This window comes from Zea mays, chromosome 1 (genome assembly GCF_902167145.1).
Source record: "Zea mays cultivar B73 chromosome 1, Zm-B73-REFERENCE-NAM-5.0, whole genome shotgun sequence".
NCBI lineage: Eukaryota > Viridiplantae > Streptophyta > Magnoliopsida > Poales > Poaceae > Zea > Zea mays.
The window spans coordinates 244,443,837-244,460,844 of NC_050096.1; the positions used below are offsets into that span (position 1 = coordinate 244,443,837).

Below are 17,008 nucleotides of genomic sequence, written 5' to 3' on the forward strand. Positions count from 1 at the left end.
CCACGATATTTTTAGTTTGATTTGCCGCTGCATCCTCCCCGCCGTCATCCGCTCCACGACCGAGAGACTCCCGACGTCGTATGCCATCAGGGACATGGTCGAGCCGAGTCTGTGGCTGGCCAGACGTGGCCAGCGACGGCCATGGCCACGGCGCGAAGGAGCAAAACTACTACAACATGGTTTTATTTCATAAAAGTAAGTAAATAAACTCAAACTCTTAATTTGTAAATATAGAACCATATATACTGAAGTCATATCCTCGTCTTGCATTGTATATAATTTCTAACATTTTGTTCCTAAATAACATTATCTATTTCCTAATAACATGAAGTAAGACTTTAATTGTTGGAGTTGCAAATGTTTTTTTTTTACCCTAAACATTTTAAATTGGATACTATTTTAATTTTTAGACCTCAAAATACAGGACTTGTGGGAGATTCTCTAAGGTAGGAATAAGATACGCGCCATTTTGAGTGCGTGTATTTTTTCCACACGTAGTAGTCAGTTTGATTGGGAGCTATATAAGCTATGGTTAAGAGTCGTTAGGAATTTTTTTTTATATAAATCTTACCAAAAACCCTAAATTTGGAGATTATTTTGGAACTTTCGGAGACGCTCTTTTTCCTTGTGCCCTCATAAAAAATTTAGGGTGCTAGTCTTTGGTTAGAGAATATTTGGATCCCAATCAGATTATGGTAAAATAAGATAAAATCATAAAACAATCCGAATGCGATCCAAACACCTCAAATTTTCTGTTGGATTGTAATAATTCAAACTCCATGGTTGTTGTAATCCTATAATATATCTCAATTCTCAAACCTTTCTTCTTTTCCAGATTATAGATCATTTGTACTCCAACTAACAATATTTCGCCTCTGTAACTTTGTAATCCAAAGTGTAGATTAATCCATAATTCAAATTATTATAATCCCATACACAATATAGATTACTGTAGTCTAGTTGGATTCCCTCCTCCATCCTCGGACTCAAAACCTTAAGGCCCCAAGATTTTGGGTCCATTGAGATGATAGATTATAGGGAAAAGAATTATATACAGGACCAACATGTTTACAGGACGATCTCGATGCATATCACGTGTCTCTTAGGCTTTGTTCGTTTACACCAATCCAGCTTTGGATTAACATGGATTGGAATTAAATCCATGCCCCAATCCATACCTCAAAATAATCCATGGCTACTTAAATTTTTTTATTCGGTTAAACCCATCATGGAATATAACCCAAGGGTTTGGGAATTTTTTAAACTATGGAAGACATGGATTCTATCCATAGCTCATTAGGTATGGAACAAATCCATGAGATATTGCACAAGTTTACATTAGAATCCATGGATCAAAAGAATAACTAGCTTTGAAAGACACATGGATTAGTTGATGGATTTAATTCCACCATGGGATTGGGTGTGAGATATGGATTCACCCAATCCATACCCGGATTAAATCCATGGTGGGATTTTATCCCATGTAACCGAACAAGGCCAAGTGTCTGTTCCACCAGACGAGCAGTCGAATCCAGCTTGCTTAAATAGCTAGACCGAACAGCTACATTGAGGATTTCAGCACCAACATAATTAGACACCATCTAGCTAGTGCTCCAGGGGCTCCAGTATACATGACTTCTATATATGGAATTTTTTTCCCCAGTTGATAGCCGCATTTTATCTGGCTATAATGATTTTTGCATTAGCACGGTTTTGTTACAATGGTCACGACCTACACCAATTCTAGGAAAGGTTCAATCTCAAACACAGCTACATTGAGAAATAAAATGTGTCATTATTATTGTTTCCTTTTAGAAAAACTAGAAGCCGGCAAGCACAACTGCACACAACAACAGCCGGTCTTACCTTACGTTACGACCTAAATCAGCTTTCTACTCTTTGTTCGTTCCTACAACGACCTCAGCTCGCTCAACAGCTACTCACGATGCTCACGTGCGCCGTCGTGTGCGGACGCGCCACGCGCTGTGCCATCTATCTATCTATCCGCATCCGCCTGCTCGTCGGCGTTGCGCTTCTCCCCGCCATCGACGACGACGGCAGCGAACGTGGCGTCGTTATTGTTGCCGCCGTCGACGTTGAGAAGGCACATGAGGTCGGCGAACGCGCCGAGGATGTCCCTGAGCGCGTCGCGCTCGTTGAGCGCGATGTAGCAGAGTAGCAGGTCGTGCAGGCGGGCCAGGTCGGCGTCGCGGCGGCGCGGGTCCAGCTCCAGCGCCTCCACCATCTCCAGCATGGACTTGCGGAAGTCGGCGCGGGGCGCATCCGTGGACACCAAGACCTTCCGCACCGGCGGCTGCATGCCGTCGTTGTCATGCAAGTGCGCTTTGGTGGCGGACGCCGAGGAGGAAGAGGAGGAGGAAGAGGAAGAGGGGGAGGAGGATGAGGAGGACGCAGCGGCAGACGCGGGGGACGCTGAAGTGGACGCGCGCCGCAGGGAGCGCGTGTTCGAGGCGCTGTCGCAGGCGTGGCAGGCTGCCGGGTGCTCGACGGAGTCGACGATGGAGTTGGAGAGGCCGGGTGTCGCGAGGAAGAAGCGGCGGGAGGCGATGGCGGTTGACAGCCTGCCCGCGTCCGGCTCGGGCTCGGCGTCGTCGGGGTACAGCGCGTCGTCGTCGTCGAGGAAGGCCGGGGACGACGTGGACGCCGTGGACGTCGGCGGCGAGGCCGTGCTCGCGGCCGACATCGACGCCGCCGACGTGGAGCCCTCCTCGTATGACAAGGACGGCCGACGCGCGACCGGGAAGCAACCCAGCACCAGCATTGCGCGCTCCGTGCCTCTCGGCATCGTTCCTTCTAGCTGGAGAGAGAGAGAAGAAGATCGAGGAGGTGGGGATGGAAATAGACACGGAGACTGGTGAACACGCGTGTATATAGCAAACGGGGAGGCAAAGGCCAACAAGGCCAACGGCCAAGGCCCAAGGGAGGGGGGCGTGATTATGCTGGGAGGGTGCTTAGCAAAATAGCGAGAGACGAGACGGCGACCTATAATTGGTGAGATTAGCCTAATCCCTCCTGCCAAGACGCACCCTAATTAAGCAACAGCGCGACAAGCGCGTGCCGTTAACCCAACTGAGGGCTCTTGCTAATTCCTCTCGCAGATATTATAATAACCTCAGCACGGATGGAATTTTGAATTCAATTTCTATCCCGTTGGACCGTCCACACGGCTATGGCCCCTCCTAGAATCAATTGTTAGGGATATGGCCATGGTTCGTAAGTAAAACCGTGGCTGCGCCGTGTCCCACGCATTTAGAGGGCCGGGATCGTACTGGAGATTCGTCGGCACAATCAGAGCCGCCGAATCCTAAAACGGTCCAGGATTTTTTTTGAGTCGGAAACTGTGGGAAATGCGGGATATGATGGTGAGCAGATATTTGCAAATGTATCCTTGGAAAGATGTTTCGGAAGATTTCATTGCAATGGGTTTTCAAAATTCTCCGTTTATTATTCTATGTTTGTTAGATGTTGACCCTTGACTAGTGTCTACGTATTGTCAAACCTTCTTACAGTAGAAGTCAACGCTATGAACCAAGCAGATTAAACTAGTGGACGGTAGTCAAATATTTTTTGAGGTATTCAATCCGTTATGTTTTATTTTTATTTGTCAGGTTTTAGTTTAAAAATAGACTAGCAGACGATAAATATTAGCAAACGGGGTAATATTTTGTTTTATTATACATTAATTATCTGGTTTGCCAGATTATTAATTAATTACTTGGACGTTGTTGCTGCTAACGGTCATTGTTTTTCGAATTTTCATGCAAAACAAAGTAATGCTATACGGATTTGGGGGTTCTAGAGAAAATCTCTTGCAATATCTTCAGTATCTATTCCTTATTCTCTTTTACTTAAATAATATGGTTTCAATATTGAAACCGGTTCATGGAACAAGCCACTGTCTCTAAGGGGATTTGAGTTTTCAAAGTAGACCTAAAAGAAAAAAAAAAGTATGACATGGTTTCAAAACTGAATCCAAGTGGTAAGATCAACAATAAGGGTAGATAATCAAAGTAGCACAATTTTTTTCTATATGGGAACTTTGGGTTCGAAACCAAATCCAGATCATGAACACGTGGTACATGATTATCTCCGGAACAAATAACAGGGAGGGGGATAAGTACGTAGGTAGAGGCTAGATATAGTCCCTATATTGCATAGATGTGTGGATATTTACGGTGCGTTTGGTTGCGGGACAGCCAAGATAGGGACATCTCCTGGCGTTCTCTCTTATCCCTCTAATTTTGAGGGATAACTGGAGACAACACTGGAATAGTTATGTCTCAACCTTTGACCCTAAACCAAACAACCTTATTTGAAGAATCGTACCATCTCGTCATGTCATATCATTACAACCAAACGCACCCTAAGGTATGCTTGGAGTATTTGCCAAACATTGTGTAACTTAGCTGAGCTAGAAATTAGAGCGAGCAGATCGTCTCGATGTATAGTTAGCTAGCCTTGATTTTTGTGTGTGCAAGATTTTCCTTTTGAATTAAGGTGAGCCAAATTGGCTCTCTTGGTCTAGTAAGATATTAGGACATGTACAACTTTATTTAATATCTTACCTGTTGAGAGGCCTTTAGGTGGTAAACGGAAAAATTCATGAGACTGTCTCTTTACATAGAGTCTGTCTCTTACATGACCCTAGTTAATAATTTAATATCCATCTTTGAGCTGTCTTTAGAGATAATAAATTTATTAAGAGATAGGATTTAAAGACACTATTGTATGAATGTAGTCTTTTGATTGTCTTTTTATGCTTAGAGAACTATTCCATTGGTTCTAGTAGGACTGGGCATTCGGTGTATTAGAATAATTTGGTTTGGTGTATTCGGATTTTGAAATTTCGGGTTACGAGAAATGAGAATCAAAATTTTCATAATATTATAGCAACCGAACCTGAATAGACTCACAATTTCAATTTGATTTATTCGGTCTAGCGAATAGACCAAAAAGTAGAGAGACTAAGGTATAAACGTATGCAATGAATAATTAAATAGAAATATTATTAGTACAACATGTAACTATAAAAAATATCATATATATATATATACACACTATTATTAAGATGATATCATAATTTCTAGCTAATACGTTCATAAATCATATAATATTACCACTAAATACTAAAAAAAAGTTATATTTTAAATTATTCGATCTATTCCGATTTTAACCCTAGCACGTATCCGAAATGTAGCGAACCAAACGTGAAAACCCGCAAGAGCAAGCCTAGCCAATTTCGTTGATAAAAAGATTTGTCAGGTAAAGAGCGAGCTGTTTGTCAACGAATAAATACACCTTTTTCGGCTTTGCTGCCTTAAAAGCTCGTTTACAGAAAAGCAATTTGAAAGTGCTCGAGAAGATAGCAGAAGTTCCCTATGCGCTATCCTGTTCACAGTTGGAGTTGGTGGCCGCCGTCCTGGTGCCGCACGCGCGCACGGATGGGACTCGGAGGCAGCGAGGGCACGTATGGGTGCCGGCAGCCGCCGGTCCGCAACTGCCAACCAACCGAGCTCCTCACCACACACGTCTTGCTGTTGCACCCCCGCGCGTCCCAAGAGACGAGGGGCTCAGCGAGTCAGCGGCGCCTCTAGGTGCGCGGTGACCACTGGCAGCGGCCGTGGCCGATGGATGGATGCGCCAGCGTGCGGCATGTGACGGCCGCTTCCCTCTACGTATGCCTTTCGCTAGCCCGTCTCCATCCGACCCGAAGTCACGAACCGACCGCGCCTACACGTATGGTGGTGTGCTGTGCTCGTCGGATGCATAATCAGGTTCGCTGGAGTGGACTGCAAAAACTGATTAGACCTTGTTCGGTTATATGGGATAAAATCCCACCATGAATTTAATCCGAATATGAATTGGGTGAATCCATATCTCACACCTAATCTCATGGTGGGATTAAATCCATCAACTAATCCATATGTCTTTCAAAGCTAGTTATTTTTTTGATCCATGAATTCTAATATAAACTTGTGCAATATCTCATGGATTTGTTCCATACCTAATGAGCTATGGATAGAATCCATGTCTTTCATAGTTTAAAAAATTCCCAAACTCCTGGGTTATATTCCATGATGGGTTTAACCGAATAAAAAAATTTAAGTAGTCATGTATTATTTTGGGGTATGGATTGGGGCATGGATTTAATTCCAATCCATGCTAATACAGAGCTGGATTGGTGTAAACGAATAAAGCCTTAATTGTTTCGGTCGCTTCTCCGTCTCTCGATCCATGCTTTTTACAGCTTGTTGTTGGTGCAAACAAAACTCGCACTGCAAACAGCAGCAAGCGTGTAGCGTATCGTCATTCGTCGGTCGATAGGATCTTCGGCATGCGTCCCAGCTACTACTGCCGGCCGTGGTTCACCCGCGCGGCGGCGGCGGCGATGGACGCGCCCACCCCACCCGGCCGCGCCGCGTCTTACCGCTCCACCTCCTTGTCCGCCTCGTCCAGCCCGGTCGCGCGCGCCTCGGCCGCGTCGCTCGCCTCCACTCCACAGGCTCGTCGCCTGCGGAGAACGCGGTCGCCTCCAGCGCCTTGCCGATCGTTATCCTGCTCCCGGCCGTCCAGCACTCCGCGGACACCGCGCCTTGCCTTGCTGTTCCGCCGCAAGAGGTGTCCTGCCCGACAGGCATATACATACATAAACAGAACATCTCATTTTGTGAAGAACATATGTAGCGGACGTACGCACGGACGGCTTCAAACAGTTCAACGCGACGGTTGCGTCCACGCGAAACGGTCTGCACCTGGTCGGCCACGAACTCCGTGCGTGCTTGACGCGGAAGCCCGGCACGCGCGCCTCGGTGACGGCGACCCAACCGTCAGCGGCTGCGTCGGTGGCCTCGTCGCGGGGCACGACGCCGAGGCGGCCTTTGCGCCTGGATGCGGACTGCATGACGGCAGCGGCCTCGCCCCTGGGCGCCTGCCCCAGCACGGCGTTCTCCGCGGCCTGCATCATGGCCGCGTCCTCCAGCCCGGTGGGCGTCCTGGCCAGCTCTCCCTTGACGGCGAACACGTCTGCTGCTGCTCCTGGCTCATCATGGAATCCGATGCTTCGTTGCTCGCTTAGTGAAGTCTTGGTAGGCGGTGTCCGTGGACGTGAGTGATTATGGGGCCGAGTCGTGAACGTGGACGTGAGAGGAAGCGAGAGACGTGGATTACCACACCTGCAGGCACGTAGCGTCGGCACTGCGAGGTGGTGCATGCGCAGCAGCTCCACACCAACACGGTGGACTGGTAGGAGCAAAATGAACGCTGCAGTGCCTCCGCGTGTGTACAAGCGTCAGAGTTCGATCAGCTAAACACTGAGGATTCCCGAATGGCATAGTAGTCCTCACCCACCCCAGCAAGAAGGGAAACATAATTAAACAGCGATTAAGATGATCCATCAAATCAAACTTATTATAATCCCCATTTGATCCGATCCGATTTAAACAAAACATGATAATCGCGGGAAGGCAATGTACAGGGCCCAACTCCGACGCGACAGGGAAGCAGGACGGCTCTGATCTGCGGAGGCGACGACCTCCCAACTCAAGCTTCTAAGATTTATATATCACGGACGGACGGGGCGACGCTCACCGGCGCCTGTGGTCCCTGGACCGTCGCGAGTGGCGCGGCTGCTCTTCCGGCGCGTCCTGCTCGCGCTCGCGCCGGGAGGACGAGGACGGCCGCCGCTTGAAGTGCTGCTCCTCGTCCTCGCTCTCCTCTCCGTCCGTGCCGCCGTAGTAGTCGCCACCGGAGGCAGCGGGCCTAGGCTTCTCCTCCTCGGCGGCCGCGGGCTCACGGTGGTGGCGGTGGCCGCGGCCGTCCCCGCCCTCTGCCGCGGCGCTCTTCTTGGAGGAGGAAGAGGAGCGCGCGGGGGGCTTGTCGGAGGCCCTGCGGCTGCGCTTGGCGTCGGAGGGGTTGGCGCCGTCTCCGGGGAAGCTGATGCGGGAGAAGACGCTGGCCTTGGACTTGGACGACGACCCCGGTGCCTTGGCGGGCTCGGCCTCGTGCCGCGTCGCGGGCAGCGGAGGGGGAGGTGGGAGCGGCATGTCGTCGTAGCGGTCGGAGGAGGAACGCTTCTTGCCGGAGGAGGAGCGACGCGACTGCCGGTCGGGGCTGGACGGCTGCGGCGGGCCACGCTCCGACCTGTCCGGCTGGGACCTCGACCTCTGTAAAGAAAAACAAGAAATAATAAAATAAAGCACGTGGCATCACTACCTTCTCCAAATCGTACGGTCAGAAACTCCTCAGGGCTCAAGTTTTCGCCACGTCAGCTTGCGGCCCACTACACACGTCAGCAGCAGCAGCATTGCATTTAGCTTGCCGTATAGAAAAATGAGGTCGCAAATCTTCTTCTCTATCGTGGCCTAACATCGGTTGTGGGTTCCACTAGTACTACTTCTTACCTTAAAAATTCTAATACTATCCCCTGCAAGCAATTACAGAAACGTATATAGCAAATAAATAAAAGATGCGAATGGAAGAATAAAGCAAAAGCGTCATCTTTCAGAAAGCGCAGAAGACATGGATGGAAAAGAAATAAATAAAAAGACAAGTAAAAAAAAGGACAAACCCAGTCCCAAAGAGAACACACAAAAAAATACAAATAATAAACAACCTAAAGATCTTTCCGCCGTAGCGATGGCATCCTGTAAAACCCAGGAAAGCACAATCACAAGGGCAAATGCTACCGCTGGTGACTGCTGCTTGTAACCCAAAGCAAACCGCTGGATCAAGCTGTCTACTGTGGCGGAGACGGCGGCGAAGATGATCCACATGGAACCGATAATAGTACAAAACTTGGCATGATAACAGATTGACAGGAAAAGACATACATCATTCCGCCTCATCGAGGAACTATCATTAATGGCCCCTGGTGATGCTCTGGCCTCTCTGCGTGAGTCCCTGTCCCTGTCCCTGCCTCGCTGCCGTTCACGGTCACCCTCGCGGGAACGCTCCAGCTCTCGAACCCGCTCCCGCTCCCTCTCCAGAGAACGGCCACGCTCCCGCTCCCGCTCCCTCTCCCTCTCCAAGGAACGCTCCCGCTCCCGTTCTCGCTCTCGCTCTCGAGAACGGTCACGCTCTCTTTCCCTGCAAGAGCACAACTCAACAGATTATCTTTGAGAAAACAACGCAGTAAAGGAACGAACGACTAAAGATACTGAATGTAGACTTGGTTCATCATTAGATTCGTACCGGTAAGGCCATGAAACTATTACACATTGAAAATAGCACTTGCAATCCCTAAATTCGTGTGGTTCTGCCCTTTTAGATTCATATACAACAAAGCTAGCTATAATAGGACCAAAACTTGAGCAAGTATGTTTCAGACTCTCAGTCATTCAGCAGTTGTTCACTGAGGCATGAGATTCAAGTCGTGGACGAGCTTTTAGTGAATCTAAAAGGAGAGACATTCATGGATAAAGTGTTTCAAAGTTTAGGGGCATAATCACATAAATAGCGCTAGTATATCACTAACGCCTAGACTAGCTATTTTGGCAAGCAGTGACTTGGAGACTTCACAAAGCACCAACGGATGGTAAATGCAAATAACAATACAAACTAAAGAGCGATATTTCTCGAGACAGCAACCACAAGAATGACTAACGCAAATAGCATGGTCAAGCTCAGGATACGCCATATCATCTAAGCGCAACTTGTACAGCACAGCTTAGGGAGTAGGGACATTGGATGCAGTTTACTCTATATATGGTTCTTATATATCCTTCAGAATTTACTGGTGATGCGGTTTAAAACGGTCCATGCATCCATAAGAGCGGAAGAAATCAACGCTCAAGGCAAAATGGAACATTGACGATTCCATGCAAGACATTCTAGACCAACTTCTCACTTATCCTAACCTCAAAAATTAGACTACATTTGGTTGGTCATTATGGGCCTGTGCGTTTGAAAAATGGTGGATGATCCAAATTGGTGCCATCCACTGATTCAACTTAAAAAGAACGTGACTTCAGGGATCTAGAAATGTCATGGAACAGATGCACAATTTGTTCAAATATAGAGGGGCATCTGAAGTGTCCAATCACCTATCATTGAACCGATCCATTTCACGTCTCCTCCTATGTTCAGGTTTCCTGGGATCGAATTCTTCTCTGCTCATAACTGGCGGGCCCATGTTTATTCCCATAGCGTTAACTGCCAATTCAGAAAGATCCCTGAAATGAATAATACAAGACTTTAGAAACGACCATAGTAAGGTGTTGTTCACCTGTTAATCAAAGAAGTAAAATACATATAACCGTTCGTGGATAATGGGCTGTTAACCAAAAGAGGTAAACATCAAACTAATGCTTATATCTCACCAAAATGGAGAAATACAGCCACAAAGTTTGCAACCTACACATTCCTCCTAACTTTCAGAGGTACAAAGAAGATAACCGGTACATACGGCATTGGTCATGTACACATTTCTTTTGCATATAAGCCAACTGGTGCTAAATGATATACCTAGGAACTCCTGGCATCATGTATCCTGGGGGCATAAATGGATCTTGTGGGAGAACACCCCCACCAAAAGGGTCAAATGGACCTGGTGGATAACCCATGTAAGGCATGGGACCAGGAAACGGTGCATTCATGTAATCCATTGGCAATGGCACTCCTCCGCCCCAGTAAGGGTTGAATGCTCCAGTTGGACCCAAGGGCATCCCCGAAAAATTTTCAGTTCCAAAATCTTGAAAATTTTTCCATTGCTCTTCAGCTGTCAACAGAATAAACATTCCATTTATTAAGCCATTACTTGCACTTGCAGCTATATCTTGATGATAAATGATCATGATCAGGCATAAGGACTTACCATTTCCAGGAACACGTGGCTTCTTCTTTTTCTTCTTCTTTACCGCTGAAGCTTCCAAAAGAAAATCAGTATCTCAAAGAACAGAAATAATTTGACTAAAGAAAGAAAGACAATTGGTGTCAATCACTTTATCTAATTCCAAGAGTTATCGCCATACTCCGAAAATCTATGCTTAGACAAGATCTTTTGACTAGTTTGACCTATGAGAAAGATGTTATGCTTCCTCTGTTCTAATGATTGTGAAAAAGGAAAAGAACCAGATAAACCAGTCATAATTCTCGTTACCTCATTACGTTCAATTACCTTCTAAAGTATCTTTTAAGCTAGCAATCAGGGAGTTAGCCTTGATTATTGTTATTAAATCATGGTTTGACTTAGCTGAGTATCCAAAACAAGACTTTTACTAATATATACTACAATCCTTGTAGCAACAAAACCTTACCCACAAGAAAATACATCCAAATGTGAATCTAACAAAATTCATATCAATATCATATGAGGCTAGCTGTGGGTTGAATATTATCTTTGATTCCAAGAATGTGTACACACCATATACAAATGAAATGTATAATAACATCAAACAAAATACATCACTTCTTCACTCTTAGACATCAGATAATTCATGCAGTCACAAATACTCCTAAGTGGCATTTTAGGTCGTGCAGTCAAATCATTCCAAGCACCGTTACAAATTACTCCCTCCGTCCCAAATAAAATTCGTTTTAACTTTTTAGTTGATTCATACAATAATTAATGTATTTGTTTTATATATGTGTCTAGATCCATCATCATCCATTTGAACATAGACATAAAAATCAAGAGCTAAAACGACTAATATTTTGGGACGGAGGGAGTACTTTTTATGTATTGGATTTAGACATTTGAAAATCATAGGACTAGAAAATGCTTTCACAGAAGTATACGATACAACAAAACATAATAGTAAAAAGTGATGTTTTGGAGACCATATTATTGTCCAATATGTTATTTTTGACAAGGTAAACTGAAGTATAAATTCTTCAGCACTTATTGTTTTAAGGGAAGCTGCAACACAGGAAAGAGCTAGCTACAAATAAAAACAGGAGCAGAGGCTTTTTCACCTTGTTCCCCTGCAGGAAACTTTTCTTGAGAATCTTTTGCCACTGGGGTTGCTTCTACTGGTTTATCTTCTTTCGCTTTCTTAGAATCCAAGGTCCCTTCAGCAATATCTGGAACTGTCAAAGCTTTCTTATCCGAAGAACTCGCATCAATATTTGTAGCTTTTGTTCCATTGAGGCTCTCAGCATCTGGAGACTCTTCTACAAGTGTGGATGCTTTAGCCTCTTCCTTTGAAGCAGCAGAAACAGCAGGAGACCTATGCTTAGGTTGTACAGGTAGAGCTGACTCCATGTCTACAAAGCATACATCATCATTTTCCAATTGCGAACAAAGCAAATCCAATGACAGACATATATACAAACATACCCTGTACTTGCACCATGCTTCCCACATTTTCTGTACTGCTAGTTGGTGGTGCCTCTAATATGCGACTGATGGTTTCTCTTAGAGTTTTATTAGGGAGAAGATCATCAGCTAATATGCTTGTGGCACCACAGACACACATTGACTTGTTAATTATGTAGTCCCTGATGCCTGCCAGAAAAATACAACTAGCACTTAACTCCTCGAATAGCTCCATATTTTTAATGAGAAAAGGGAAAGGACACATTCTGTGGTATAAAAAAATATATAAGAAAACAACAAAGGACAGTCATATTATATGATATCAGTATGAATAGTTGTGCAACACACAATCAGGAATTTGAAGACATCTTACATTTATCACAGAAACTCCTAAAGCAGCATTTACTAGTTAGAACAGCATCCTTCATTACTTCTTTGCACAATGGGCAGCGTAGCTCTGGTGGAAGATCACCAACAGGACGTGTGGTAGGTAGGCCCTCTATCTCCTTCTCAAAAGCAGCTCTAACACAAAGAAAAAAAAATGTTGTGTATTTTTTCCCGAAGTACATATGCGCTGGTTATTATACAATCACAAAAACTGCTCAAAAAATATGGGTACTCACTCATTTGGCTTCAAAACAGCACCAGCTCCACTTGGTAGTGCGTATGAACCATCCGGAGTTTGCATTAGCATTGATTTTGGAATGCCAGTTGGGGGTTTCATCCTTTTCACATCATATCTAGCATCCCCATTTGTGGGGCAATGTTGAATAAAATGACCTGCAAAACAAGATCCATTGAGAGAAAGAACAGTGAAACATATCATGCTTAGAGCTAGTTTGGGAACTCCATTTTTCCAAGGGATTCCTATTTTCCCAAGGGAAAATGAACTAATCAACTAATTTCCTTGGGAAAATAAAAATCCTTTGGGAAAATGAGGTTCCCAAACAAGCCCTTAAAATTTTATTTACAAGCCGCCAACATACCAGGTACTTTGCATCTGTGACAAACATAGCCTGGAGGAGGTGTCCTGCGTTCTAGCCCACGTCCTTCAGAATAACAAACAAAGAGATATTAAGAAACTTTTTTCTTCTTCTAGAAACAAATAGAAAACATTCACAACCTATTTTATGTGTGTGTGTACAAGTATTTCATACCACTATATATCAAAGAACTTTTTACACAATGAAAAGAATATCCATGTTACCAAGGTGGACATAGCATTTTCCTCACAAAGATATATTTTGACCCATTTTGATAATACATCAAATGCCAACTCTTTAATTGCAAAAGGACACAGAGAATTACCAAAGCCACGTCCAGCCATCATTCTTCCACCCATCCCTCTACCATAGCCTCTTCCAGAACCATAACCATCAGGGATTTGGCTGAAAGCATCAACCATCCAACTAGATTATTATTAGAAAACCAATATAAGATTAGCAATACTCTGGCATAGTAAGAGCAACGGATCTCAGTTGCCAGACCAGCCTGGTCAGAGAAAAAGGGGTCAAAGGCATCGACCCTCAACCTGGGAACGTTGTCACAAACCCGAGTATGGGGTCTGGATAGGGGGGTCTAATACAGTAAGTTACTCACCTATAGTCAAGGGCAGATGTATCAATAAGTGCTTTTATTTTACTATCCTCGTCAACTTTATTTTCAATAGCATCAACCGCCTGGCAAACAGGCTGATAAGGAACTGAATCAGAAATATATAATTCGTTGCCAAACTCATCATCCCACTCAGATTCTTCAGGCTGCAGTTTTAATATATTGAATATCAGATCCCCAAAGTAAATAGGCAATTCCAGTAGATATATGAAAAAACTAATACACTTTCAATGGCCAACCTTGGCAAGAAAAATATAGAACCAAACAAGAGGTTGTCAATCTTACATATTTCATAGATGAATCACCAAGAAAAGCACCCGATGTGGGCATGACATCTTGTACACCATCTTCTGCAGCTTTTGTCCTGCACATTGGATACACATTTCAATATGTTCACCAACAAGCAAAGCTCTGACCATTTTTGGTGGCATGGTCGAGTCAAATAATCAAATGTAATGCACCACTTGTACACAGCCTTAAGTGAAATCCTAAAGATTCACTAAAAAAAGAGAGAGATATTGTTAATTGTTCAAGTAATCAAAGATCAAGACAGTACTCTTCAGGTTCTGTGACAATAGGCTTCCTTGGTCGTCCTGGTATCCGCCGAATCAATACTGACGTATTTTTCGGTATCATAGTGGCCTCATCAGCATACTCTGAAAGTTAAAATATCACCATGAAACATTAAGCAATACCTCAATAGCATGAGCTCATCACAAATCCACACAAGAAAACACAGTCCAAACTAGTTTATCACATGACAATTTGAATGTTTAGAGTACAAGTAAATATTGTTTTGAACGTGTCATCTTACAATGCAATGTGAAACGGCTGTTTGCTTGGAAACAAATAAAGCACCACTAATTAAACTAACTAAATATGCATCAAGGCAATACTTGGTCCATGCTCTCAACATATTACATCAAATCCAAAACCCTAAGGTTCGCCAAACAAAATGCAAGACTATGTATCAAAAATTTCCCAGCATATACTACAACTAATCCTTCAACCGTAAGCCCAACAAGGGACAGGACTGTCTTAGCAGGTTCAGAACGCAGGGAAAAGGACGCAAGATTAAAACAATTGATACCAGCTAGCTAAACAAACATCAGTATTCAGCATTCATCATGGTTGGTTGAGTTGACACAACTCGACTGCATGAACCAAATAATCGCTGATTCTATATAAATAAAGATTATACAGTTCTACAAACTGGTATGTCACAACTTTTACCAGGACCTATCAACTTACGCGCTTATTCACCCACACAATAGATCTGACAAAGAACCAACCTTCATCAGTCTGAGCATTTGAGATCATAAGGTCAAAATCTGTGCCCCTGCCGAGATGCTTGGACTCAAAAATCCGCTCCTTCAAGTTGGCAACAGAGATGAATTGCCCCTCAATCGGAATCGAGTCAAAGTCTCTAGCACTCTTGAACTTGTAATACACAGCCATTTGCTTGCCCACTCAAAAAAAATCTCTTTTTTCTGCTGGTTATATCTTTTTTGTATTTTATATTCCTCTTTTTTGTTGCTTTTCCACACTCCTCTTCTGTAATATAGAGATTATTCCATAGAAACCAACAAGGAAGGAACAAAAAAAGTGTCTTCGCCCTTAAATTGAGCGGAAAATTGATGCTTTAAACCACAACAGATAGCAGGAACAAATGAACATGAACAAGTGTACAAGCAAGCAATTTTTTTGTATCTCCACCGCCTCGTCGGCTCCTGCGCTCCAGTCCTACACCGTTGCGGTAGACACAAGCCGCGCGCCGCACGGAGAAATCTGATCACCCGCCGAAGGCCCGAACCTTTCCGCCTCTGCCAGCCGGAAACCCACCGGATTGGGGGTTACCACTGAATCGCCTCATCTATCGCCTTCCGCTTGCAGATCGCCGTAGATCCGGGCTCGGACACCACGAAACCGCCTTATGGAAGGCCTCCAAGAACGAGAACCCGCCGAGACTAGGTGCTTCCTCGAGCGTAGTCGCGGCGGCGCGCCGCCGCCGTCGATGCTGATGCAGCTGGGGAGCGGTGGAGCCCTATGCTGCTACGGGAGCCGAATCGCGGCGGGCTCCTGAGGAATCGATGACACCGGGGCTCAAATTAGGAGCTAGGGTTCGGAGCTCCCAGGATTGCGTCTTCTCGCGTCGTTGAGGAGGGAGGGGGAGGAGTAGGGACGCGCGGATGGGAAAGGGAAAGGGATCGGATGAGGTCATTGGCCTCACGCCAACTAGATGCAAATACATTGTTTTGTACATATAGATATGACAACCGATCGGATATTAATATCCGTCTGTAATCATATTTATTGTTGAACCAATATCTAACTGTGCTCATATTTGCGGGTAAAAATTTATATCAAAGTTCGTATTTATCGGATTTCGAACAATTTCATATATTTGTTGAATACGACAAACACAATTATTTTTCAAAAATTCAATAGCATAAGTAAACAAATTTCTTATCAATTCATCATCATACACAAGTAAAAACTTAATAAAAGAATTATTATGGACACGCGGACTGCAGCTAGGGGCACTGGAGCTTAGAAGGGGCGGAGGTCGGCCAGCCAACAGCAGCGTTGCGGCCTATGGGACTTGGAAGAGGCACGGGGCACAGTGCAGGAAGCCAATAAAGTTAGGATGGGTGGCCAACAAAGAGAATTGGGAGGCGTGGGGTTTATGGAGTTAGGGTTTTGCTCTTTGTTGTATAATATGGGCTAGGCAAAAAATAAACTATGGATTGATTTCGGATATCCAACAAATAACCTGTGGGTGAGATCAGGTGAGATGTAATATCCTAATCCATACCCTGCTTGACTTCGAGTCGGATACGGATTTGTCCACGAGTCAAAAAATGTATTCATATTCGACTTCGTCGGGTCGGATATCCAACGGATATCCAAATCTGTAGGTCAAATTTCTATCCCTATTTGTAGACTGAAATTTGAAATAGAGAATAAAATATGAAGGGAAATAGGTAATCTGCTGCCTCACGGTCATGGCACTAGCGAGCAAGCCAGCAATGCCGAACTATATGTGTGTTTGAGCCGGGTTTGGGCTTGCTTTCGCGTTATATGGTTTATTTTTATGGTTGAGTTATTGGTCTAATTTAT

General features: G+C 44.7%; 3 protein-coding genes and 1 pseudogene across 5 annotated transcripts; 1 reads left to right on the top strand and 3 right to left on the bottom strand.

Moving 5' to 3' along the window:
* Positions 1 to 452: 452 nt before the first annotated feature.
* Positions 453 to 2,860, bottom strand: LOC100277907 (uncharacterized). Its single transcript, NM_001151352.2, has one exon. The coding sequence runs from the start codon at positions 2,804 to 2,806 to the stop codon at positions 1,997 to 1,999; it is 810 nt and encodes a 269-aa protein (NP_001144824.1). The 5' UTR covers positions 2,807 to 2,860; the 3' UTR covers positions 453 to 1,996.
* Positions 2,861 to 6,119: 3,259 nt separating this feature from the next.
* LOC111590563 (uncharacterized) lies at positions 6,120 to 7,302 on the top strand. Its single transcript, XM_023301344.2, has one exon. It carries the CDS (start codon positions 6,356 to 6,358, stop codon positions 7,094 to 7,096), a length of 741 nt encoding a protein of 246 aa, XP_023157112.1. The 5' UTR covers positions 6,120 to 6,355; the 3' UTR covers positions 7,097 to 7,302.
* LOC107403165 (uncharacterized) lies at positions 6,228 to 7,120 on the bottom strand (annotated as a pseudogene). The gene is made up of 2 exons (NR_135647.1): positions 6,774 to 7,120; positions 6,228 to 6,644 (listed from the first exon to the last, which is right to left on the bottom strand). The product of NR_135647.1 is annotated as an uncharacterized protein (transcript).
* Positions 7,303 to 7,387: 85 nt separating the features above from the next.
* On the bottom strand, positions 7,388 to 16,166 carry LOC103643542 (E3 ubiquitin ligase PQT3-like). 2 transcript variants are annotated; one of them, XM_008666713.3, is made up of 15 exons: positions 15,181 to 16,166; positions 14,445 to 14,544; positions 14,174 to 14,252; positions 13,874 to 14,034; positions 13,583 to 13,662; positions 13,261 to 13,323; positions 12,898 to 13,054; positions 12,648 to 12,796; positions 12,296 to 12,463; positions 11,932 to 12,222; positions 10,832 to 10,882; positions 10,483 to 10,735; positions 10,062 to 10,190; positions 8,850 to 9,105; positions 7,388 to 8,183 (listed from the first exon to the last, which is right to left on the bottom strand). In XM_008666713.3, the coding sequence occupies exons 1-15, from the start codon at positions 15,344 to 15,346 to the stop codon at positions 7,605 to 7,607; spliced, it is 2,682 nt and encodes an 893-aa protein (XP_008664935.1). In that variant the 5' UTR covers positions 15,347 to 16,166; the 3' UTR covers positions 7,388 to 7,604. The 2 variants fall into 2 exon arrangements, with proteins under 2 accessions (XP_008664935.1, XP_008664936.1); XM_008666714.3 differs by having other exon boundaries at positions 7,391 to 8,183; positions 10,832 to 10,876.
* Positions 16,167 to 17,008: the final 842 nt, after the last annotated feature.